Source organism: Taudactylus pleione, unplaced genomic scaffold (assembly GCF_031769625.1).
Source record: "Taudactylus pleione unplaced genomic scaffold, aTauple2 ptg000085l, whole genome shotgun sequence".
Lineage (NCBI taxonomy): Eukaryota > Metazoa > Chordata > Amphibia > Anura > Myobatrachidae > Taudactylus > Taudactylus pleione.
This window is the reverse complement of record NW_028284487.1, coordinates 6246720-6273553: the sequence shown is the minus strand read 5'-3', so window position 1 is coordinate 6273553 and position 26834 is coordinate 6246720. Positions and strand designations below refer to the sequence as shown.

At 45.3% G+C, this 26834-nt stretch overlaps 2 protein-coding genes and 1 pseudogene across 5 annotated transcripts in view; all 3 read left to right on the top strand.

The window, feature by feature from the left end:
- Positions 1-336: 336 nt before the first annotated feature.
- The window catches only part of BRMS1 (BRMS1 transcriptional repressor and anoikis regulator), a 40615-nt gene continuing 14117 nt past the window's right edge, over positions 337-26834 (top strand). The window contains exons 1-7 of one of the 4 annotated variants that reach the window (XM_088468332.1): positions 337-474; positions 1549-1670; positions 4325-4442; positions 6037-6164; positions 21020-21099; positions 22627-22723; positions 23509-23601. In XM_088468332.1, the coding sequence (XP_088324458.1) occupies positions 1565-1670; positions 4325-4442; positions 6037-6164; positions 21020-21099; positions 22627-22723; positions 23509-23601 (622 nt within the window). In that variant the 5' untranslated portion in view covers positions 337-474; positions 1549-1564. Of the gene's footprint in view, positions 545-1548; positions 1671-4324; positions 4443-6036; positions 6165-21019; positions 21100-22626; positions 22724-23508; positions 23602-26834 lie in introns of all 4 variants that reach the window. The other 3 variants (XM_088468331.1, XM_088468329.1, XM_088468330.1) reach the window with 3 other exon arrangements.
- On the top strand, positions 9007-11163 carry LOC148530705 (uncharacterized; the record flags this gene model as incomplete). The annotated part of the gene is made up of 3 exons (XM_088468278.1): positions 9007-10374; positions 10409-10974; positions 11037-11163. Coding segments are annotated over exons 1-3 (2061 nt in total), but the record flags the coding sequence as incomplete, so codon positions are not given.
- On the top strand, positions 11168-12660 carry LOC148530704 (uncharacterized; annotated as a pseudogene).

Here is a 26834-nt window from a genome sequence, read left to right as displayed (position 1 = left end):
AGAAGTGAATAAGAAGTGGGAGCTTGAATAAGAAATGAATAAGACGTGAATAAGAAATGAATAAGAAGCTGTCCGAATAAGAAGCCAACTTCAGCCTCGTAAGACCAATACAAAACAATCTGCAACCATTGCCCAGGAGGAGTACAGTTGATCCCACAATGCCCCTCTCTCGCTCTCTCTAGCTTCTATATCGGCGTCCAGTCTGTCCACTTCTCTCAACTCTATCATTACAAAGAAGTTGGTTGGTCGGGCTGTTGGTCTAGTAACAGTTTCTATGGTGGTTATCCCGCCCCTAGAGGCAATTTATCCAGTTCTTTCACTTCTGATTGGTACAGCTCACGCCTGTCAGTGCTGAGCTATTGGTGGGAGGTACTAAGTCGTCATCCAAAGTGGAAGAGACGAGAGGGGGAAAAAAAACAAAACAAAAAGTGAATGTGCTGATCCGGGGGCCCGAGAGGTAGCGGCCGGCAGAGGGTTAATATACATTGTGGCTGATGCTGGGGTGTAATGTGGCTTTATGCTGGTGTAGGGATCCGTGTGTTGGGTAAACGGCAAATATAAGTGCGACTTGTGCAGAAGTGATTTACACTCTAGCAGTGATTGATATATATATATATATATATATATATATATATATATATATATATATATATATATATATGCAATACAGTGTTATGTGACACCAGTGTGTCTTTAGGGTTGCATGTATTGTAGGGTTACTTTGTACAGTATGTCTAGTAGTGTTGTATAGAGTGAGCTTGATATACGTGTAATAGTACACAGCGTTTTGGCTGTGCTGTGACAGTGACACTTGTTTGATGTCTTTTGTTGTTTTTAAAGTGGTTAAAGTAGGTCAACTCTATACTGGTGTAATAAGTAAGCATGTCTGCGTCATATCTGCTCTACTACAGTAACCAGGGCTCTATATAATTATTCAGAATTAAATGATTATTGTATAATAGCACGTTGATTGGTTTGGGCAACTTCTCCACTGTATCTCTCTGAGTCTTCATACATCTCCCTTAAAATATTTCATTGCCATTGTACACTAATCATTTAATTACAAATATTAATATAAAGCCCTGGATACTGAAGTAGAGCAGATATCATGCAGTTATGCTTACTTACATAAGGCTTGATACAGGCAGATATCATCTAGACATACTTGAATAATGCTTGATACATCTCCCACTTTGTGAGAACTGCAATACAGATCACACCATATGGGAGGAATTGGCTAGATCCATGGTGGGAAACTGGTGACCCTCCATGTCTTCACCTCCGGCTTCTTGCTTCGTGGTTAGATTTGTTTGTTATAGCTTGTTACACTTATTTAAAATGCCTGTAGACTTGTTGTTGCATATCTTTATTTAAGTCTATTTTTAATGTATTACTGGGAATGGTAATTTGCGTTCCTTTCTTTAGGTTAGTGGGCTGCCCTGTGCAGCCCCTGAAGTGTATCAGGCTGATGGTTCTACACCCTTATACCAAATAAGTATTCACTATATTAATCATCACTTTACTTACATTTTTTCCCCCTTTCTCTAGAACCACAACCTCTACAATGGAGGCTGAAGCAGATTCGGCTGCAGAAATGAATGGACAGGAAGAGGCGGACAGTGATGGGGAAGACAGCGCTAGTCAGTCTGACTCTGAGGAGGAGAGTTCTGGTTGGTGTCTGTTAGATACTTAGATTATGTCACTGAAATTCTGTATATCTGACTGACAACTAGAAGATGAGCTCCCTGCACTAAAATCCGTTAGTAAAATAATTTTACAGCCATCGATGACTATTAGTTTTCTGCTTTTTATGTGTCATTGCTGTTTAGATAATGTAACAATAAATGTGAGGGTTTTTTTCTCAGTTGTATATGCTATGTTAGGTCTGCATCTGTGCACAGCCACTAGATCTAGCTTGGTGATGGTATTTCTGTACTCTTTATGTCCTAGCCCTCTGCTACAGGTGTGAGTTTTCCAAACAACAACATGGGGCCTGGCTCAGAGATGTACGCTAATGCCACCAATGCTGCGAATTTGTACGCAGCAGCTTTGCTAAAATATGCAAATGTCTCAGTTGCCGGTATTTGTATTAAGCAGCTCACTGGCGGCTTCGTAAATCCAAAGACTGCGTACACAGACACAGTATCGGTCGCAAATCAGTCTATTATTGGAACTCTGTGTTACTACGGTTACTCGGAATGACCGCCGGAACTGAGATGTTGATGCCATTTTCACTGCGTATGGGATTGCAGTCGCAATGCCCCAAAACTGGTTGCGACATGTCTGCGTTTCAGTCACCACCTCCGTTGCTGCCCACAAACTGTTTTTGTCTGTCAATCACTTTGCAAATTAGTCTTCACTGCAAGTGACAATGATAATGAAACTTGACCCATGCACAGTCGCCTGCACAGATCACCGATAATCGCTCAACTGCATTGCGTCCATCTGTGAATCAGACCCATAGTTACATGCAGGACCTGAATTAGCACAATACAGTCTGCTCCCACTCTCATGCTGCTATGTCTTTTGTAGAATAAAGGTTTGTGTGTTCATTTACCATTGTGGCATGTGATGCCTGCCCTCTTTTTACATGCTACATCATCTCTCTTGTCCACCATTGATTCTTCATAAGAGCCTACAATGACTTAAGCCCTAATGCTGGGTACACACTAGGCTATATGTCGTCCAATCCTGAGGATTGGAGCAATATATCGGGCACATTGTCTAGTATGTACCCACTATGTCGCTGTTGATGAACGCTTCTGCTCGTCGTCTGTGACATCCTACGTCGGCCCTACATGCAGGTCCGACGGGGGATAACGTTAACGAAGACCATGCTCGCACACGTGACACTCCATAGACAAATCTATGGACACGCCACCCTACAGATAAATCATTGGTGGCAGCGCTCTAATCAACCCCCCATCTAATGAACGTATGCATAGGGAGGTTGTCTACCTCCTGTATTAGAGCAGCTCCCCCTTACCGGTGGCAAACTCCTCAGAGAGCAGGATCTAACAAAATCTCTACCCTCTATTATCATTGATTTGTCAGGCACCACATGAAGGGGAAAATTTTGACGTACTAAAAAACGTGGTGATGCAAGCAAAGACAATTCCTGATGACAGGTTGAAATAAACCCGAAACGTTTAGAGCCACAGTAATAAATGAAGACCCTCTGGGAACTGTGTAATTAATTAATTTTTTTTTCTGGGCTATATTTTCTACCAACAAAGTATTTAAGACTTGGACACCAGAAATAAATGATTGTGGTGTAAAACCAGTTCACATACTTGAATGTATGTAAATGTCCTTGTGCGTCACACAGAGAATATATGTCTTGCGCTGCCTCATTTGTGTCATCTGAGAGATGTACGGTCATCATAGCCGTTTCCTTTTCTGTGAAAACAATATAGGAATTGACAGCATCACATCCATGGTCTGTTTTCTACTGTAATGTCTGTAAAGGTGTTAAGTGGAAAGGTACATCTTCCACACACAGTCACTGACCTATTTTCATCGTAGTTCTCAGTATTTTCTGTAAGATTCCCTTCCTTTACAAAATGACAGAATGACATACAGGAGATGGCGATCTACCAAGACGTTATTACTTACATTCAATCAGTCGGTTACCCCACTGCGTTCTAAGTTCTATTAATTGTGATGTATGTTCAGTTCCATATCCCATTTCACTGTGGTTGTGGAATAGAGGCTACCAGCTGGTACACAGCAACTCTGGATGTAGTGATCTCTCCCTTTAGACTCTATCTGAGGCCAAGAGTTAGGAGGCAGGGCTTCTTCCCCCTGGCCACTCAGAAAAGAAGTTTAAGTGCCCTCAGCTCAGGAGTTTGAAACTGGGTTGTTGGCTTTTTTATAGTTTTGTAGGGCCTTTATGCTAGTTGTCACTTTTCATTGTACACTTTCAAATAGGTCTTTAAGCCGTAAGTGACATTTTAAACCCTCTATATTGGGTTTGGGACATCCCTATTATTAAGTCTGTACCGCCTTTCAAAGCGACATTTTATTTTACAATAAAATCCTTTTTACATCTATACTGAGGCCTCTGGGGCACACAGGCCTTATTTCCTTGTTGTTTTTCCCTAGGAGTATTGAATTGCTGACCACTTCCCTTTCCCCTTTATGGCAGCTCCTTTTCAGAGATTTAGTTTTCTTCCTTTGTTGCTAAATGAAAACTGCTCTGGTTCTGGGGAGGATTAGGTGGATGATTTTTCTATGCTTGATCGAGCCTTAATCTGTAATCTGACTCTGCAATGGCTGATCACCTGCTTTATCGGTAATATATTTAATATAATCCTTTTCTGAGATGGACCTCCTTTATATAATTTGGCAGAGATGGATGACCTGGATTGTGAGCGTCGCAGAAACGAGTGTCTCGATGAGATGTGTCACTTGGAAAAGCAGTTTTCAGAACTGAAAGAGAAGTGAGTATTGCAGTTGCCCTATTTTTTATTTTTTTTTCCGTCTTTTGCAATGTGTCACTGCTACCATGGGGTCTGAATCCCGACGCCAGAACCACCTCCTGAAAGAGGTAAGTCCAGGGCGTCCTTAGCCTCGCATACGCATGCGCACGCGGGGGTGGGGGGGGGGGGGGGTTAGGGAGTGTAGCAGGGTTAGGTTTTGGGGGGGAAGGTTAGGCACCCCTGGGAGTAGGTTAAAGTTAGGCACCCCACTGGGAGGGTTATTTTTAGGGGCATCTGCTGCTGTCTGGTTTCTCATGTCGGGATTTGAACCGGCGGCATCACATACTGATTCCATTTGCACGTAACTAATTTAGAGCCTGGAAGACTTGTGAGGTTTGGTGTGACTGTTTGGGATCCCTACTTTTCTTCAGGCTGGCTTAGACTGGCCTCTGCCTGAAGTTCCTGAAAGCTCCAGCTGTCAGCTTTGTCAGTTTATTTAATAGAAAATTGATTTGATGCCGCAGGTTCAGACCTTCCTGCAGTTTTGCACATCCAGACTCCCTTTGTTCCTTATACTGCATCCTAGGACCTTAACTTAAAACTCTCCACTGTACAGCTATTTGAACCTCTAGAGACAGTTGATTTAAAACGTATTACTTGTAAAATCACTTTCCTTTTGTTATTGCATCTGCTCAACATACTGTAGAACTGAGGGCTCTGCCCTGCAAGTTGCCTTTTCTCATCCTCTATAATGACCGATCAGTGTTGCGAACAACGTCTCTATTCAGCCTAAGGGAGTAACCTTTATTCACCTTAATCAAGACATTGTCATTCCTTCTTTGACGAAAACAAAATATTCCTTCAAAACAGATATTAGCTCATCTGAATGTGGTTCACGCGCATATAATTTACTTTGATAGGACTGCCAGTCTTAGTACAATTGATAGTTTACTGGTCCTTTAAGATCTCTAGGAAAGAGGTTGACAAGCATCAAAATAGACTATACAGTAGACTGATGGAACCGACACACCATTCAGAGGCTTATTCTTGTTCCATTCGTCCAGTTCCAGAATTAATTTCTTCTCATTTGAGGAGATCAGTAAGTACTTCCTCGGCAGTGCGACACAATACACCCACCGAACAGCTGTGTCTGGTGGTGACTCGGTCCTTGTCCACACTTTCATTCCGTTTTATCTTTTTAATGTTTACGCATCTAAAGATGCGACTTTTGGGTGCGAAAGCATAAGGTCAGCCCACTAGGGACAGCTTTGTCCCCATGGTAGCAGTGTTCCCCAGTATGATGTACAAAAGCGGATTTTTGGTACTCACTGTTAAATCCTTTTCCCTGAATCCATCTTCTTTCTGTTTTTGAGTTTGTTTACTGGTTAAATTATTTGTTTTCGCTATTCCCTGCTTTTTTTCTATCCTTTCGAGCTCTGTAAATAGAAATTGGTGAGGTAATGGTGAGTGGAGAATTTTCAGCCCTCAGAGAAAGAGTTAACCTTTCAAGTCCTGCATCCTGATTTCAACCTCACAACAGCAATAACCCCCAGATGGCTATGGAGAAATTAGTTTAATAGTGAGTACCAGTAATGCTCTTTCCTAAATTTTACAGGTTATTCAAGGAAAGATTAAGCCAGCTAAAAGCCAAATTGGAAGAAGTGACTTCTGGTAGAGCCTTGGAGTATATCAACCCTTTAACAGATCTACAGAAGAACATGAAAATCCGCATTGAAGTTGCAGGTAACTTCTTATTTCAGACATTAAGCTGCTGCTGTTGCAGTTCATATTTATGTTGTCAGATTTATTTTATCGCAAAAGATCAACTTGAATAGGGAAAAATCATTAATAACCGTGAAGTTACTTATATTTACAGTATGCGTTTTACCAGACATTTAACTAAATAGATTATATCCCAGCACATTCCATTTATGCCAAATAGAGAAGAACGGCCATCACAGATACCAGCTAGGGAAATTATTGCGCCCAAAAACAAATGTTTTGGTCACAACAAGAACTTTGACTTTACAAATGTGGTTATTCTTCTTCAGGGTCCATAGGGATCCACAGGGATACCATGGGAGATATTATGGTTGGAGACCAGGCACCAAACAGTTAAAGCTTCAGCTGCCAGGATGCCTCGGGGTCCTTTTCCATGTATACCCCGCCCCTAGCCATAGGACTTCAGTTGTTAGTTTGGTGCGGCAGGATCAAGACGCACCTTTGTAACAGGACTGCTCTGGCAGTCCAAAGCTTTTAGTTTGTTTTATTTTATGTTTTTGGGTTGGCAGTACTAAACCTCTGAATTAAGATGCATATACTGCGACTCTTATCTAGCTCCGCCGGGCCGCAACACCAGTAACTGGGCTGGTGATTTTGGCGGGTCGCGGCTAAACTTGCTAGCCACAATGCTGCGACCTGGACTGCAACCGGACAGGTAAGGCAATTCCTCGCTTATGAGTAATCGCTCATGGCAGTCCTTGCTTCTGGTGTGAGATGCAACAGAAGCCGCGGTTGTCAGGGCCCGGGATTGTCCGCGTCCTCACTACACCACTGGGGCCTTATTGTCTGATGCCGTGGATTGGCAGCAGACGCTTCTGCTGCCATGAGGCCAGCGTACCCGGCTGGTTAACGCAGCTTAGGGGAGGTAGGTGCTCCCCTGGCAGCTCCTACCCAGACGCAGTCCCAACTAAGGGTTTTGTGCGTCTGGGTTGCTCCGCCTACCCTCCACGTGTATATGAGACACTCACGGTTCACGCCCAGTGCGCCCTGTAGCTGTTGGTCTCAGGAGGGTTTGGGTCAGTCTCCCTGTATACCTCTGCCTTAATTAAGGTATATAGTGCTCTATATCCTTCCAATTCTTTGTGTTTGTGTAGTTGATTTAGAGTCGATTTGTAATTTTATTACATATGCATTGTATGTGACTGTTTGCTAGCTGCTGTATTGACACTGTCTTTTATTTCTGTCTGTCAATTATAACTACAGTGTTCTCCCCTGGCTGTTTTGTGCAAGCGCATCGCCCGGCAGAAACAGCCTGCCACCCGGCACTTTTCCCCGCTGTGGAACGCTGGCCTCTGAAGTGACCGGAGGCTAAAGAAGCCTCCGATCACTTCTGAGGCCAGCGTTCCCAGTGATGCACTGCGCGGGTGACGTCACCCGCGACGTGAGGAGCCTGCCCCGCGCGCCTGCTGGATCTAGTTAGTTCCAGCCAGCGCGAGGCAGCGGGAGCGGCCAGCAAGTAAGGGTAAGTGCTGGGCTGGGGCTGGAGCCAGGACCAGTCTGGGGGCACTATTTAAGTCTGGGGCACTGCATAAGGGACACTATTAAACCTGGGGGCACTGCATAAGGGACACTATTCAACCTGAGGGCACTGCATAAGGGGCCAACCTGGGAGCACTGCATAAGGGGCCAGTCTGGGGGCACTATTTAAGCCTGGGGGCACTACATAAGGGACCAGTCTGGGGGCACTACCTCAGCCAGAGGGCAATGCATAAGGGCAAAGTTAAACTACAGGAGGCAATGCATAAAGGGGAAAACTACAGGGGGCACTGTATAAAGGGCACAAATAGAGAGGGCACTGTATAATGGGCACTTTTGACTGAGAGCCAGTGGGGAAGCAGCCTGTTGGGCTGGACAGAGACCTGTCGGGCTGGATTGGTAAGGGAGATACCCTTTTTCCCGGCGCGCACATAATTGCGAACAACCCCACCCGGCTACTTTTGGATGCCACCCAGCTGGAAAAAATTTCTGGGGAGAACACTGAGCTATCACTGTTTTTTCTCCTTCATCCACTAGGGGACACTGGAGCCTCAGTACAATGGGGTACAGAAGTGGGTTAGTTGGGAGCTGGCACCTTTAATAAAAAAAACTTGAATGGTAGCTAGCTCCTCCCCCTCTATACACCCCCCCCCCCCAGGTCAGTCTAAAGTTTGTGCCCTGGGAGCTGGACCTATGCTCCATTAATGCACATTTAGAGCAAGTTTTAAGAAGTATTTTGAGGATACAGACAGGCAGCCCACTGCCCCTGCCTGTCTGCACCGCTGGAGCTGCCGGGGAGACCTCACCGCCACTGCCTGCGGTCCGCGCTGAGGTCTCCAGCTACAGAGACCTCAGCCTCTGGGGAGCCCTAGACGCACTGCATGCGGTGCTCGTCGCGGGCTTCCCCCAGCATAAACCCGCCGCCGGCAGCCTTGGCAGTGTGAAGGTCAGTGCGTCCTGGCTCCCCGACTAGTGGGAGAGTCAGGACTTCATTTAGGCGGGCAATCAAGCAGCAGCGCTAGCGCGGTGAAGGCGCCATAGTGGAGGGGGCGGAGCTTAAGTCCATCTTCTGCTCCTTCCTCCCAGCATCCCCAGCGCTTCTGTAGTAGACGCTGGGGGCCATTTTAGAGGATAGGGCTGCTCCTGGAGACTGCACCTGATTAAGGCCAGTAAAGTTTTTTTTAAGGGCTGTTTATAGCTCTATTATAGAGCTGCTAAGGGGGCATAGCAATCTCCCTCTCTGCCCCCCTTGGTTATAGTCTCTATATCTGTGTCTCACCTACTGTGTTTGTGTGTGTGTGGTGTGGGTGTGACAGAGTGCTGCAGCATGGCTTCTAAGGGATCTAAGGCTGCACAAAAGTCCTTCTCATGCAAAGAATGTGCAGAGAAGTTCACACAAGAACAGTCTAACTCCTCTCTGCTGTGTGACAAGTGTGTGTCTCAGCCGCAGGCTGCCGACACTCCATCCCAACCGTTATGGTCTGATCAGATAACTTTGGTTATGACTAGATTCTCTGATGAGCTTGAAGCAGCTCGCAGAGACAGGGAGGTGATCACACACAGATCACCTGAGCCAGATTGGGCACGTTCTTTAGCCAAATCTGTGGAGGGACTTACTAAAGTTATGTCCCAGGCCCATCCTACTGCCTCGTTATATAATGTCCCTAATAAGAGAATTATCCAGAATCCTTTACATTGGGATGATTCGGATGATGAGGAAGTGCAGGAACCTGAGGAGGGCGAGGTTCAAGAAGAAATTCAGTTTCCTGATGAATCGGAGCCTATATTACAGGGCGTAGATGCATTAATCACTGCGGTACGCCAGGCTTTACACATAGAGGACTCAGAGGTGTCTTCTAAACCGTCTATTTTTGGTAAGAGATTTAGACAGGCTGTCACTTTCCCAGCTTCGGAGGAGTTGGATGATATCCTAACCTCAGCGTGGAAACACCCTGATAAGAGGTTTCAAATCTCTAAGAAAATGTTATCCTATTATCCATTTCCACCAGATAGTAGAAAATTATGCGAAACTCCCCCAGCTGTAGACCCCTCAGTATCCCGTCTTTCTAAAAAGACGGTGCTTCCCGTTCCAGGAGCTGTTTCTTTAAAGGAGTCCTCCGACAGAAAGCTGGAAAACACGCTAAAATCCATTTATACAGTGGCAGGAGTGTCACAGCGTCTAGCACTGGTTAGCTGTTGGGTTAATAAAGCTGTCGAAGCCTGGGCTACACAGCTTGCAGAAGGTCTCAGGTCAGGATCGCAGACTGAAGATCTCATTCAGCTGGCTGAGCAGATTGCAGAATCGGCCGCTTTCCTTGGGGAAGACACATGTGGTCTTTCCGCTAGATCTTCGGCTTTAGCTATATCAGCCAGAAGAGCCCTTTGGCTGCGTCAATGGCACGCAGATGCAGAGTCCAAGAGAGCTGTAGAAGCTCTTCCTTTTACCGGAGAATTTATTTTCGGGACGGAGTTGGATAAGTGGATCTCACAGGCTACCGTTGGGAAATCCACTTACCTACCATCTGCGGCTCCCCCTCCTAGGCGACCTTCTGCAGGTCCTTCCTTTCGGTCCTTTCATCCCCCCGGCAGGTTTAGAGGACGCTCCAGGGGTGCTCCGGCTTTCTCCCGAGGGTCCAGAGGCCGTGGTAGAACTGCGACATCAGCTTCGTCCGGGTTCCAGCAGGACAAGACAACAGCAAAGCCCTCCGCATGACTCTCTCATTTCTCAGTTGGGAGATCTGAAGGTGGGAGCTCGTCTTTTACACTTCAGGGAAGCGTGGATCAAGTCTTGCCAGGACGCCTGGGTCAGGGACATCATTACACATGGTCTGAAGTTGGACTTCAGAATAGATCCGCCTTCTCGTTTTTTCAGAACCGGTTTACAACTGGCATCAGAAAAAAGGGAGGTTATTCTTGAAGCAATACAGAAGCTGCTATTGTCCGAGGTGGTAGTGGAAGTTCCGACCCATCAGAGAGGTCAGGGTTTTTATTCCAGCTTGTTTGTGGTGCCCAATCCGGACGGCTCTATGAGACCCATTCTCAATCTCAGGGATCTAAACATTTATCTTCGAACCTTCAGGTTCAAGATGCAGTCTCTCCACTCTGTTATAGCAGGACTCGAGAAAGACGAGTTTCTTGTGTCCCTAGACATAAAGGATGCCTACCTCCACATCCCTATCTGGCCTCCTCATCAAGCATTTCTTCGATTTGCGGTCCTAGACTCGCATTGGCAATTTCAGGCCCTACCTTTCGGTCTTTCGTCGGCACCAAGGGTGTTCACAAAGGTCATGGCCGTCATGATGGCTCTACTGCGATATCAAGGGGTAGTCATTGTTCCATATTTAGACGACCTACTGATCAAAGCTCCGTCAGTAGCTCGATTGTTAATAGACATTCAATTAACCCAGAACCTTCTCTTGCAACACGGATGGATCTTAAATTTAAAAAAATCCTCCTTGACTCCGACACAACGTCTGCTGTTCCTGGGCATGATATTGGACACGGCGGAACAGAAGGTTTTTCTGCCTCAGGACAAGGTCTCCTCCATTCAAAGCATCGTGCATCTGATTTTGCAGCACCCGCAAAGTATCAGTACATCTCTGTATCCGCCTGCTGGGAAAGATGGTGGCGACCTTCGAGGCAATTCAATATGCAAGATTTCATGCCCGTCCCTTTCAGTTGGACCTTCTTTCCCAGTGGTCAGGATCCCACCTATTTCTCCACCAGCGAGTCCTCTTGCCTCCCCAGAAGAGAACATCTCTAATTTGGTGGTTGAATCCCTCGCACTTGCTGGCAGGACGCCGGTTCGCAGTATGGGATTGGATTCTCCTCACCACAGACGCAAGTCTAAGAGGGTGGGGAGCAGTGACCCGGGGAAGACATTTTCAGGGGCACTGGATTCAAAGGGAGGCAGGTCTACCCATAAATATTCTAGAGTTAAGAGCAATATTTTAAGCTCTCCAACTGGCGCAGCCTCTGTTGCAGGGTCAGGCTGTCCGAGTACAGTCGGACAATGCCACAGCGGTCGCCTATATCAACAGACAGGGCGGCACCAAGAGCAGAGCCGCCATGAAGGAAGTAGGCAGAATCCTGCGTTGGGCAGAGGAATTTGCAGTGGCAATCTCTGCCATCTTCATTCCAGTTGTGGAAAACTGGGAGGCCGATTATCTCAGTCAGCAAGATATTCATCCAGGGGAATGGTCGGTCAATCCTCAGGTATTTCACCAAGTAACTCTCCGGTGGGGTCGGCCACAGGCCGATCTCATGGAATTGAGGTTGAACCATAAATTACCAATTTACTGTTCCTGGACCAGAGACCCACAGGCAGCAGCAGTGGATGCCCTGACAACACAGTGGAGGTTCCACTACGTATACTTATTCTCTCCTTTTCCGCTAATTCCTCGCTTACTTCAGAGAATCAAATGCGAGAATGTCAGAGTGCTGTTCATAGCACCAGATTGGCCCAGAAGAGCGTGGTACTCGCAGAAAAGGAATCTGTTGGTGGACGAGCCGTGGCCGCTTCCTCTTCAAGACGACCTCCTGCTTCAGGGGCCGTTTATTTATCAAGACTTAAGGCGGCTTCGTTTGACGGCATGGCTACTGAAAGGGCCGTTCTTAGACAGAAGGGAATCCCGTCAAGTGTAACTCCTACCATGTTTAGGGCTCGCAAGGAGGTTACGTCTCAGCATTACTATCGCATATGGAAAGCTTATGTCACTTGGTGTGAAAGACGCAATTCACCTCCATCAGTTTTTAAGCTATCACGTCTACTTCTGTTCCTTCAGGCTGGCTTCACGGTAGGGCTTCGTCTGGGCTCCATAAAGGTACAAATATCCGCGTTATCCATTTTCTTCCAGAGAAAATTGGCCTTATTACCGGATGTCCAGACTTTTCTACAGGGAGTAGTCAGGCTTCAGCCGCCTTTTGTGTCTCCTACGGCACCATGGGACTTAGATTTGGTATTGGCTTTTCTCCAGTCTGAAACCTTCGAGCCGCTACAGAGGGTGGAGTTAAAGTACTTAACTTGGAAGGTGGTTCTCCTTTTGGCACTCGCCTCAGCGAGGCGGGTCTCTGAACTGGGGGCCTTATCATGCCGTCCTCCTTATCTAATTTTCTATGAAGATAGGGCAGAATTACGCACACACAGATCCTTTCTTCCAAAAGTAGTTTCTGCTTTCATATAAATCAACCAATTGTGGTCCCTGTGTTTAAGGATGACTCTCCAGCTTCTAGATCCTTAGATGTGGTCAGAGCGCTCCGGATTTATGTCGACAGGACTGCTTCGCTGTTTTGTTTGTTCGGTTTGATTTGGCCCGACCAGGTTGGCCGGCTTCCAAACAAACTATTTCTAGATGGATTCGTCTGCCTATTAAACAGGCTTATGTGGGGGCTTCCAGGCAACCACCGGCTTCTATTACAGCGCATTCTACGCGCTCGGTAGGTCCTTCATGGAGGGCTGCTCGTGGGGTTTCTTTAAACCAGCTTTGTCGAGCAGCCACTTGGTCCGGCAAGCACACGTTTCTTAGATTCTACCGTTTTGGTACTTTTGCGGCCTCTGCTTCAGAGTTTGGCCGTGCAGTTTTGCAGGGTTCTCAGCGCTCTCCCACCCGGGTTGTGAGCTCTGGGACGTCCGCATTGTACTGAGGCTCCAGTGTCCCCAAGTGGATGAAGGAGAAAATAGGATTTTGGTACTTACCGATAAATCCCTTTCTCCGATTCCACAGGGGACACTGGACGCCCACCCTGCGCTGCTCTACCTGCATTTGTTACTTTTTCCACATTCAGACGGTTGTTTGTTACTGTTGTCTGATTGGAATGTTGGTTTGTCTTTTATTAACCTTCTTTATATATGAATGTTGTGGCTTCTCTGTTTCCTTTTCCTTACTTTCCAGCTCCTCTCGGGCACAGTTGTTTAGACTGACCTGGGGTAGGTATAGAGGGGGAGGAGCTAGCTACCATTCAAGTTTTTTTTATTAAAGGTGCCAGCTCCCGGCTAACCCACTTCTATACCCCATTGTACTGAGGCTCCAGTGTCCCCTGTGGAATGAATCGGAGAAAGGGATTTATCGGTAAGTACCAAAATCCTATTTTCCCTCCATCCTCTTGGGGTGGAGGTTTTTCTCTGAGTACTTCACATTCATTTAGATTTTATGAAGACTGTCACATAACATTGCAAGTATTGCCTTTACTGAACATGTCAAAAGATAAAGGGATACAGGAGGAGGAGCCCTCTGTGCTGGTCTCATGTATTTCATGTATGGCTTATTTGTCCCCTCAGGACATTAAGGATGGTTTGTGTGTTGTCTGTTATAAAGAGCCACCTCACCAATCCAGTTTTCCTCTTCCTGGACAAGAGTTTTCTTGGGTAGCTCTTTGTCCCAGGTAATGCAGCAGTTTGTGGATCGTATGGCTGCTCCCACTATGCCTCCTTGGATGGGGTGTCAACAATAGGCTATGTTTGCACCTAATATGCATTTTTCCTGGAAGGATGTTGATGGCCATTCTAGTCAGACTATTGCACCATCTAATGTTGGTAGCAAGTTAGCTTTTTATCAGTCAGCTCAACATATGGATTCAGACGCATCATCAGAGGATTCAGATGATCGCAAAGTTCCTCTCCAGGGTCTAGCTCGGGGGAAGAGGACCATCTGTCTACAGTGGATGTTCCTCTTTTGGTGAAGGTGATTAAATCAATCCTAGACATTCAGGATGATGAACCAGCTCATAGTAAGAAGGCTTCAGTGTTTAATCGCCACCGGAAGGTGGTCAAAACGGAGTTTCTGTATCTGAACCCACTCACTGAGCTTATGGTGAGGCATGGGGTAACCCTGACAAACGTTTTTATGTGAACAAGAGAATAACATCGTTGTATCCTTTCCCGGCTTCTGTATGTACTAAGCTCCTACTGTGGATGCTCATGTGACGCATTTAATCAGAAACGCTACATTACCTATTCCATCAGCATCTTCCCTAAAGGATTCCAATGATAAAAAGATTGAAGCATGTCTTAAAACAATCTTTTCATCATCTGGAGCTGTTACTCGTCCAGCTATGGCTGGAGCTTGGGTAGCCAAAGCTGTTGAAGAATGGATGGGAGCATTGGAAAATTCTCTACCAAATGCTACCAGAGAGCAGATGATGTATATCTCCCATATACGGGAAGCGGCCTCCTATCTGGGAGGAGCGGCTGTAGATGCTGGAATTTTAGCTTCTAAAGCATCGGCAGCTTCAATAGTGGCACACAGGGCCCTTTGGTTAAGATCCTGGAAGGCTGATACAGGATCAAAGAAGGCGCTGGAAGTTTTACCTTTCTATGGAAAAGTACTTTTTGGAGCAGAGTTGGATAAAATAATAGCTACTCTGGTAGGTCAGCAGGTCTGCCATCTACGGTGACTATAAAGTCTAGGCAGGTTTCTTTTTGGTCCTTCGGTTCTCTGGGACGAGCAAGGGAACAGCCTTCCTCTAAGACTCTAAGACGTCTAGTTTTTGCAAAATATCAAGGCGACAAACTAAGAGGTCTGGCCCGGCAAGACGTCCAGCTTCTAAACTGGACGACTAACACTCTGCCTGATGGGGCGGGCCTCCTCCTGGGAGATCCCAGGGTGGGAGGCCGACTTCTTCAGTTTGCGGATTGTTGGCGTCAAACAATAGATGCCTGGGTGTGAGAAGTGGTCTCTCAGGGGTATGCCCTCACTTTCAGGAGGCATCCTCCCCAGAAGTTTTTTTCACAGATCCACCAGTAGATGCAGTAAAGGCTTTGGCCCTTCAGGAAGCCATTCACTCCTTGCTGCAGGCGGAGGTAATAGTCCCGGTTCCTGTATCTAAACAGGGAAGGGTTTATTATTCAAATCTATTTCTGGTTCAGAAACCGAATAGGGCTTATCGTCCTATACTTAATCTAAAAACCCTTATCAGGTTTATCCATGTGCCCAAGTTTCGTATGGTAACTCTCCGATCAAATATTTTGGCAATGGAGCCAGGGGATTACATGGTTTCCCTGTTATGCCATCCCACCAGCAATTTTTACGGTTTGCTGTGTTTCAGCAACATTACCAATTTCAGGCTCTACCCTTTGGCTTATCTACGGCTACCCGGATATTTACCAAAATCATGGCAGTCATGACGGCCTATCTCAGGCGTCAGAGAGTCAGAATTCTGCAATATCTGGACGACCTTCTGATAATGGCACAGACTCCTGTTGTTTTACAAAACCATCTTCATCTGACCATAGCCTGCCTACAAAAGCACTGCTGGATCATCAATTGGAAGAAATCATCACTTTCTCCAACACAACAGATGGTACATCTGGGAGCTCTTCTGGATTCTCGGGCACTGACTGTGTTTCTGCCAGAGGACAAGATTGTGGCCCTATAGTTAAGAATACGCAAGCTGCTTCGGAAGTGAATGGGTATCCATTCTGTTAGCAATGCAGGTCCTGGGATCAATGGTAACCACCTTCGACATGGTGGGGTATGCTCCGTTCCATTCCAGGCCTCTGCAAAGATTGATTCTCTCCAGGTGGAACGGACAGTATCATCGAATAAAGGGCCTGATTCAGACCCGGACGGTAAGCCGCAATCGCTCACGGCCAAAAGGGGCCTGGTATGCAAATTCCGCGATCGCACTGTGTGGCGTAAAGACGCTCTCAATGTCTTAGAGAGCGACGGCAGTGAGCGTACTCGGGTGTATAAAGACGCCCACTTTCCTTTCTTAACACACGTCATCTCCAGGAAGTGTATGAATAACCGGTAACATCGAGAGCCATCGGAGCTGCACGCAGCGTTTGAGGTAGCCCCTACCCTGCCGCAAGCACTGCGATCAGTGCTGACTGAAATACAACCAGGTGACGTGTACAATGACTCCTTCATGCTAATGATGGACGCCCTTTAAACAACGTTTTGATGCCTAGACACGGTTGCGTTCGCACCACCACTCCCCGTTCATCAGCACCTTTCCCTGTTACTACCCACAATCTGTCACTCAAGGTAGCGGTCAGTCTTTGTGCTACAACCGCACGATTCCCGATCGCAGTGACTGGCACGCGCACTGCGATGCATGTGCACAATGCGAACCATCGGCAGCTACGGGCGAACGCTTCTTAGCGTTCGTGCTTGAATCAGGCCCAAAGTCCCAGAGGATCCTTCTTACTCCAGAGGTTCGTCACTCCCTCCTGTGATGACTGAGAAAGGATCATCTGAACCAAGGGTGCCCATTCTGGATTCTAAATTGGGTGCTGCTCACGCCAGTCTTTGCAGATGGGGAGCAGTGACAGGTCATAACACCTTGCAGGGAAGATGGACAACTCAGGAAAGTGCCAATAAAATTCTGGAACTGCGAGCAGTATACAAAGCACTTGTCATGGCACAGGACCTGCTTCAGGGCAAACCGGTCCAGATTCAGTCCAACAATGCGACAACAGTGGCCTACCTCAATCATCAGGGAGGCACAAGAAGTTATGCAGCTATGAAAGAAGTGACAAGGGTTCCGATTTGGGCACAACCTCATCTTCCGGCCATCTCGGCAATATTCATACTGGGAGTACTCCATTGGGAAGCAGACTTCCTAAGTCGCCAGGACATACACGCCTTAGAGTGGTCTCACCATCCGGGAGTGTTTCAGCTCTTGGTAAACAAATGGGGTCTGCCAGAGATAGATCTCATAGTGTCACATCACAACCACAAGGTCCCCAGGTACGTGTCCAGGTCCAGAGACCCATCAGAAACCTTCGTGGATGCACTGGCAGTAAGATGGGATTTCAAGCTGCCGTATCTCTTTTCTCTGATCGCCTTCCTCCCAATAGTTCTCAGGAAATTCAAGCAGGAAGGCGGAACAGTAATACTTGTAGCTCCGGCTTGGCCCAGGCCTAACTGGTTCACCGACATACAGAATCTGTCAATAGACAATCCGTATCCTCTTCCTCTATGGCAGGATCTGCTAACTCAGGGTCCATGCTGGCATCCGGACTTACATCGTCTGGCTTTGACGGTGTGGCTCTTGAGTCTTCCATCCTAAGAGCAAAAGGTTTTTCCAATCTTGTAATTCAAACAATGCTTGGGGCACGGAAGCCTGCCTCTGCCATCATATATTACAGAGTTTGGCATTCTTTTAGTCAATGGTGTGCCCACAGAAAGTATGATCCTAAGGTGTTTAGGATTTTCAGGATACTGGCTTTTCTTCAGGCAGGTTTAGACTGTGGTCTCCGCCTGGCTACTTTGAGAGTGCAGGTTTCTGCACTGTCAGTCAGTCTGCACTGCCAGAGGAAGATTGCCTCATTACTAGATGTGAGATTTTTTTTTTCGCAAGGAGTTCTGCGAGTTAAGCCTCCTTTTGTTCCACCGGTAGCACCGTGGGATTTTTCTTTTGGTTCTTAAGGGGCTACAAGCTCCTCCATTTGAACCTCTAGACTCTGTAGATTTGAAGTGGTTGACAGCGAAGACACTTTTTCTTCTCGCTATCTCTTGTGCTCGCAGACTCTCTGATTTGGCAGCACTTTCTTGTCACTCTCTAATTTGGATTTTTCACCAGGATAAAGCTGTTCTTCGTACAAGGGAGGGTTACCTTCCTAAGGTAGTGTCCCGTTTTCATGTAAATTTAGAAATTGTATTTCCAGCTTTCCAGTCTCCAGATCTTTCTGTAGGCGAAGCCTCCCTGGATGTAGTTAGTGCTCTCCGTATCTATGTGGAGCGCACAAACCCTGTTAGAAAATCAGATACTCTTTTGTATTATATGGTTTACACGAACGAGTATGGCCAGCTAATAAGCAGACTCTGGCAAGATGGCTACGCATGACTATCTCTCAGGTGTACACACAGGCTGATCTCCCTGTCCCAAGCACTGTGACAGCACATGCTACTCGGTCTGTAGGGCCATCGTGGGCATTTAGCTGTGATGCCTCTGCTGAACAGTTGTGCAAGGCAGCCACGTGGTCTTCTGTCCACACTTTTCTTAGGTTCTATGCCTTTGATACTTTTGCCTCTCTGGATGCTCCCTTTGGTCGACGAGTTCTCCTTTCTGCTCGAGCGTCCCCCACCCTAGGGGATCTGCTTTAGAACATCCCTATGGTATCTCTGTGGATCCCTATGGACCCTGAAAAAGAAAATAAGAGTTATGGTAGACTTGCCTAGATAACTCCTTTTCTTCAAGGTTCATAGGGTCCACAGGGCACCCACCCTGACGCACCTGGCTGCATGGGTAATTTTTTTTTTCGGTCACAGATTCCCTAATTTTGTGTGTTTCTGGTGTATGATTGCTCTTCCTTCTCCTCTTTCCTTCTCCTGCTTGAGGCTTGTTAACTAAACTGAGGTCCTGTGGCTAGGTGCAGGATATATGTATGGAGGAGGACCTCCGAGGCATCCTGGGAGCTGAAGCTTTAACTGTTTGGTGCCTGGTTTTCAACCATAATATCCTCCATGGTATCCATGTGGACCCTATGGACCTCAAAGAAAAGGAGTTATCTAGGTAAGTCTACCATAACTCTTTCTTTTGGGCAAGCCTATGCTGATGTGTGGTGGTACTGTGTCTAGGTATTCTGTGATTTGAGGGATGATTCAACCTCAGGATACACCCATCTACCAAGATTAAAGGTTGGAGGAGTGTTTGGATCTTTTCTCTCACATCCAACAACTGCCTTTTTAAAACAGAAGGAATATGAAATCTATACTGAATACTTGTTACATGAGCAAGTAAGCTCTATAATGTTGTCTGCATAGGGGGATTATCTGTATAGTACCTGCTGCACACCACAAACCCTGCCAATACCCTTTGTTTGCCTTGTAGGAGACACCGGATAGTTCATGCACCTTGCTACTTTGTCAGTCACTGCTACATGCCGCTATTGGAAGCAGGGGGAGACACATGTATGGGGACAGTCTAGCTGGGGTAATGGTAAAGAAATCCATAGAGTTCCATTACCTCGGCTTTGTCCTCTTTTAACGCTATCTGGGTACAGAGGAGTCACTGTTATGACAGGTGGGAGAAGATAATACACACATTGCTACAGAATCCAGTGTGTAATATTTAATCAGCTTTCTGTGAGATCTGTCTGATGTCTGTGTGCATGGTCTGCTTCCTTCATGGACTGCATATGGGTCTGCCTCTAAATGGTGCCCGACAAAGATGTCTATACTATAATTATTGGTGTATACAACATTACTCAAGGCCTCAGCATATGCAAACACCCTGCTTTTAGCCCATTGCAGGATGCACAGAATGCATGTGTAACTACACCATGTGAAGACCTTTGTATTGTAAATACCCTCTTCTGGTGTTCAGGGTTCCCATATAACTGTCTATAGTCATCTCTGTTTCCAGCGCACACAGCACAGCGGCCATTATACCTAGTAATATGTCACAGTTTGGTGCTGATGCTCGTCAGTAACATTTACACTTGTATTTGTAACACAGAGTGGCAGCACCAATACTTTATTGTATTATTTATTAGGTTACTTTGCCTTAATTGTGGATAGAGGGCCTGATTCAGATCCACTCGCTAGATGCGGACACTCGCTCCCAGCGTATGCAAATTCAGCTAAGTGACGTCAAGGCAAGGCATAAACATGCCCACTATGTCTTGGCGTGCGATCACTTTGTGTTTACAGACGCCGACCAGACTGTCTTTTGCCGCCCACTAGCGAACGTAATTTCCAGGAAGTATATACAACCATCGGTACATCGGGTTCCATCGGATCTGACTGTACCCTACCGCAAGTACTGCGAGCACTTCAGTGTATAATTCAACCAAGTGACGTGTACTATGACGCTGCCTGTTAATTATGCACGCCTCTGAAACGGTGTTGAAACACTCAGGCACACCTGCGTTCGCCCCTCCACTCCCCCGTTACTACTGCCCCTGTTACCACCCGCAAACGGCCTCTCCTGTCACTCATTCCACTGGGCTGTCTTTGCTGGGCGAGCGAGCGCTTCCCGATCGCTCGGACTAGTTCACGCACTGCGATGCATGCGCAATTGCATAACATCGGCCAGGAACGAGCGAGCGGCTGCTTGCAAAACGGGTCTGAATCAGGTCCCGATAACGAGAGAAGTACAATGTGTAAGGGGCAGTAATGCTCTATTATTTTGGAAGAGGAGTTTAGTGCTGGTGCAGAAAATGATTATTTTTTTCTTTAATTGATGGAGCCCTTTAGAACACATCCAGAATTTAGCAGACTAGCTGTAACCCTGTATAAAAGGTAACTGCTCTGTATATAAAGGTTTAGTCTGTTACATATGTAATGTATTGTGGTTCAGGTTTAAACATATGTATTTTTTTCCATTTTTTTTTTTTTCTGAAATAAATAAATGATCTTATTTGCAAAAGTCAAATCTTTAACCGTTCCTTACAGGTATTTATAAGGGATTTTGTCTGGATGTAATAAAAAACCGTTACGATTGTGAGCTGCAGGGTGCTAAGCAACATTTAGAGGCAAGTGGCTCACTTTCTTATTTTCTGCCATTCTACTACTTTCCTTTTAAAGAGTAATCCATTCTGATTAGTTTTGTCTACCTCTCTGTTGTTTCCATTGTATCATTTTAGCTATAAAGTTTTAAAAAAATAATACGTTTTTATTGTCTAAAATTTTCTATGGGATGTTTTCTATGGGATGTATGACACTGAAGCTGCTTTAGCACACTGTTCTATTTGGGATGCTCCTCCTTCCTGCTGTCCTATGCCCACTTAAGCTTGGTACACACCTTACACATCTATCAGCAGATCGAGTGATCTGCAGATGGTGGTTCATACACACTCAACATCCATCATCTGTCATCTGGCCATGGGTCCCTCTGGCCACGGGATGTGTCGCGCCCCCCTCCTCACAGCCTCTTCAGCAAGTGTATGGGCGGTTGACTGAGCGCCCGTACACACAGCACGATGCCCCAGTATATCTGTAGCTGTATTGGGCATCGGCTTTGCAGCACAGCCGACGCAATATGTCTTTGAACGATGTCGTTCACACACACACATCGCTGGTACACACTGACCGACCCACACAATTGATCGGCCAATATATCTGCCAGTGTGTACCCAGCATTAGGATGACTTAGGCACTTGCACAATGGCTAGCGCTTGTAATTGTACACACTACCTCGTGAACTTTTAATTCTGCCAGTTATGCCAAGATATTAGTAGGGTAGTGAACCAGTTGCTGACACACATTGGGGCAGCTATTTTTGGTGTTGAACCACTCATTAAAAAAATACACTCTTTTATCTACTTCTTGTGAATGTTGGTTCACTACCAGAGAAGGCTGTCTCCCCGTCATGTAGGTGACTTTAAGTCTGCAACTCACAAATTAGGTATCCTAGTTTCTTTATATGGTTTAGGTTATTAGAATAAACTGTAAATGCAGGCGATGTTTGCAGCTGGCATCGGTTCTCATGTTTTCAGATGCAGCTGAAGAAAAGACAACTTTTGCTACTACCGAGAAGTTGTTGTAGGGCCTATGTAATTGGGGGACTGGTTTTGGAACCTGTTATCCACATCTTATACAGTAACCAGGAATCTTGTTGCTAGTCAGTGACGGCTGATTGATAATACACGCTACAATTTTATTTGATCCTATAGGTATCCTAATGTCTCCCTGTAGTTTTTCTCTACATTTGTTTAATGTGCAGTTTAGAACTTCCTAAGATGTGATCTCACACTTGGCATTATCTTATGTGTATTGGCAGAAATTGTCCATGTGTACCAGTGTTGTGTCCACTCACCTATTGGTTAAAGGGATATATAAGTTAATGGTTACTGTTTCTAGGGTCTATGCTGCTATGAAAAGTTATTACTAACCCTACTTACAGTGAAATATTACCTTGCCTTGTTTTATACATCTTCCAAAGTTGTATATTTGCTAGCAGCTGTTCTCTGCGGAGAATCTGGGCTGTGTGCACATGTAATCTGGGCTGTGTGCACATGTAGATCTGGGTGCAGGGTGTCACTGATGTCTCCTCTTTGCAGAGTGAGAAGGTCCTTCTGTTTGACAATATGCAGTGTGAACTCCTGGAGCGTATCCAAAGACTGGAGGAGGATCGTCAGAGCATAGATATCTCTTCTGGTATGAGTGCGTCTGATAAAATATATAATTAAATAAATGGTTTACTTCTTGATAGAATGGTACATGAGGGTAGTCTGTAATAATAAACCTACCTCTAGTGCATGTAGATGTCATGTACATACTTTTAACTCTACTTGCTTGTCTATATGTGCTAGTTATGATTACAAAGGGGCATTCAATCCCTGCCATGTTACGTAGTTGGACTAGTCTTTTTTGGGGGGATTAATTGGACTTTCACTTGTGGGTGGTAGGGCACTGTTATACCCTTTCAGACATAAGCAAAAACCTGGGAATTTGCCGGGGCACTGCGAGTTGACCTGAAAGTTGAAAGTGAAAGCCTGAAAGTGTCTGACCTGGGTTGACAGTCCTGGGTTTGCAACCTGTATCAGTGCCCCAGTTAATATCTGAAAGGTATAACCTGGGTCATACCTAAAAGGACTTGATTGACGGACACAGTAGCACTTGGAGATGACATCATCTTCAACTGTCCACTGTTAGACGGAAGATTCGGGTCCAGTGTAAAGGGTTACGAATCAGGAATAACCCGGGTTCCTTACCCAGGTGTGAAAGGGGGATAAGTACTGAAACCCCAACAATTTCCAACAATGGGCCCAAAAGATGAAGTACTCTTTATGGGTAATACAATTTGTTCAAGTTGCATTGCGTTCTCCTTTTGTTCATATTATAAAATAAATGTTTTTCTATAAATACAGTAATATGCCAGCCATAACTATCTCCCTGTGAATGCCTTTATTCATTCTGATTACTATTTACCTATTCATTAGAATGGTGGGATGAAGAATTAAGATCCAAACGAAACCGCAAGAAATGGGATCCATTCCGGTCTGAGAAGAAGAGGAGAGTCCCTTTGGTTTCTGGTATCCTTCTATTAAAGACTCACATTGATGGTGTGCAGAATGGTTATACTGGTACTGCTCATACACCATAGCAGATTTTAGCCCAATCGCTACAAAGCTTTCTTTGGGGAGTATTTGTTTTCCTCCATACATTGACATGGTTACCTGGAAGGAGGATTCTTACTGGTTCCATCTCTTTATACCACTATAGAACATGAGAAAGATATTTCAAAAAGAATGCAAAATGTTTTTAGAGAATTATCATGAATTAAGAGATCTGATATCTTTTATATGAGAATTGATGCACTTATTTTATGCATAACTATTTCGCATTATTCAATGTTTTTTTTTTTTGCAGTAGTACGAGCATGGGGACGTTTTTTGGCTATGAAGTCCTGTAGAGCTCACTCATTTTATGAGCTTTATTTTAATACATTCTCTAAATGTTACATTTACTTATACACTTGGATCTTGTATTATGGGTGGCATGTGTCAATCGAAGAATAGTTAGGTAGAGTGGCATATGTAAATCGCATGTCCTGTGGATGCTACATACAGTTTCTACGACAATAAAAACGTATTATTTTTTAAAATCAAATTAAATTCCTAATGGATCTTAGTATCTTAAAGTCACGGCAGCTGTGTTATAGAGTCTGTTACTCCAAAAAGCACGAACCATTATATATAATAGAAAGAACACACAGCACTTCAATAACAAGGGGAAACAAATATTTTCTCAGGTCATCAGACGCCAAAGAATCTGTAGTAATGACAACGTGTCTGAGGAGCAGATCTCACTCTATGCTCAGAGATCAGGGACAGGGGCTATCCTGAACCACAGTATAAGGGTGAGCACATTCCATGCAGTGCGCCCTCTGCTGTTGAGAACATTTCTGTGTAAGCATTCCAGCTTTCAGGCCATCATGTGCAAAGTAAAGGTAAGCAGACATTCGTGCATGTATACAGTCAAGTTTGGCAATAAGTTTAAAAGTCAGGTAGATTGGAATAATGCACATACCGTACTAAGTAGCATTTTATAATTAAAATCCAAGCTTCATAAATACCAGTGCAATATTGCTATTAGTGTGCAAAGTATGACAGCATATACATATGTCATCACCAGCTTTTTAAAGAATAGGCCTGAGATATTGTTTCAAAAGGTATAAAAATGTGGTTTTGCTAAATATTTTTTTTTATTTTTGTATAAAATATTTCTTCAAATATATATTAACTTAAAACTAATTGTAACATAAAGGTTTGGTCATACATACAATATACACAGGGGCGTATCTATAATGGGTGCAGGGGGGCCCACACCGCACACCCTGCACCCATGTGTTTAATACTTACCTCTCCGCCTCCGGAGTCCCACGTCTGCACCGGTATCAGCGCTGTGAAAATGGCCGTCGCAGCCATGTTCCCAGCGTTTTGTGCATGCACAGTAGGGAAAACACCGGGAAAATGGGTGTGGTGCCATTTTCCCAGTGACCTGCACATGCGCTGTAGACTCCGGGCACACTCTAGTGCCCAGAGTCTATAGGTCGGCGCTGAGCGCAGCCGGCCACTGGGGAGAGAGGGGGGGGCCCCGGACAGAGACTGCACATGGGCCCCCTTCTCTCTAGAAATGCCCCTGAATATACAGATTTATTTTGTCTTCTCTGCTGGTGTTTTGCCATCTATTATGCTTTGCTAAGCATGTGAGTACTTTACTTTGCACCCGTTGTCTACACACACTGGTGGCAGCCATTTTGTGAAACTATATTGAGTAGAGTATGGTTTATAACTTCACTGTGAACTAATGAGTGGACAGGTCCCTTTTTCCCACTACAACCAGAACTGGTGCTCTTGTGTCCTGATATAGCTCTGCTGCTGTGAATATTCTTCATGATCTAGCTGATAACGGGTTGTTCTAGCTCACCCACTTTAAAACTGTACATACAGATATGCAATAGATGAGCAATGAATACAACCTGTGCTGTGACTGTTTGGAAACTCATTTAAAAACGTGTATGTATAAAATGTATTTCATATATATATATATATATATATATATATATATATATATATATATATATATATATATATATATATATATATATATATATATATATATATATATATATATATATATATATATATATATATATATATATATATATATATATATATATATATATATATATACACACACACACACACACACACACACACACACACACACGGTGGAGGCAGACCGTTTGTCTTTGCGCTGAACAACTACTTATGAAACTGAAACCTAAATACAGTAGCAACTAGTTTTCTTCTTCCTCCACTAGGGGGCACAGGGACACAATGGGTATAGCCTGGAGAGGAGGAGCCTGGGCACCAAATAGTTGCAAATTCTTTCCCATCAGCCCAGGCCTCTCTCTCCACCTTACCCCACCCCTAGTACGGGCTATTCAGTTTTCATTTGGCGCCTGGCAGGTGTGGGCATTAAGTTGCCCCCCCCTTCCCAAGTTACTTTTATTTTATTTTACACTAATGGCGCTCCAGCACTGCAGTCCGCAGCAATTGCAACTGTATTGGTGACTGCCGCCACGGGACCGTGCAGGAGACAGCCGGCGGTGCTAGTTTGTGTTTGACCGGGGTGCCCTGCTCCTTACACTGGACTACCATGGCACATTTGAAAAGGATACGCCTTTCAGTGGTGACGGCCAGGCTCAGGGGGTACACACCAGCAAGGGAGGTAGCTTCATCCTGTTAGCTTCTCCCCCACCCTTAAGCACGCTCAAACAGAGTGGCCCACTTTATGCTCACTCCTCTCTCTCTCCACCTCCTCTGGAATGCTGAGCAGCCATTTCAGACACAGTGCCTGCCTCAGCACTACAGGGAGAGAAGCATATAGGGCTCTGGTCTCCACATATGCCTTGCTGCCAGAAGTTTGGCTATATATATTAAGCTCCTTCCTGCTTCTGTCTGGATTGTTGAGCAGTATTTGCCACTTTATTCTGCATTGAGTGTGTATGACTTCTGCTGCTGGACCGGTTGTGCCCTGCTGTTGCTGCCCCACTCGGGTACTGGGACATCCCAGGGTAGGTCTGCTGCTTTAATTTACTGTTATATATTGTATCTATTGCAGCCCCACTTATTGTAGTTGGTGATGCTTGCAATTTTTTGCATTTTCCTGTAACACCATAGCCTTAGCTTTTTTGTGTGGGGACGTCTTGGAGTGCATTATGTCTTCCAAGAACAAAGCTCCCAAGGAAGTGGGTGTT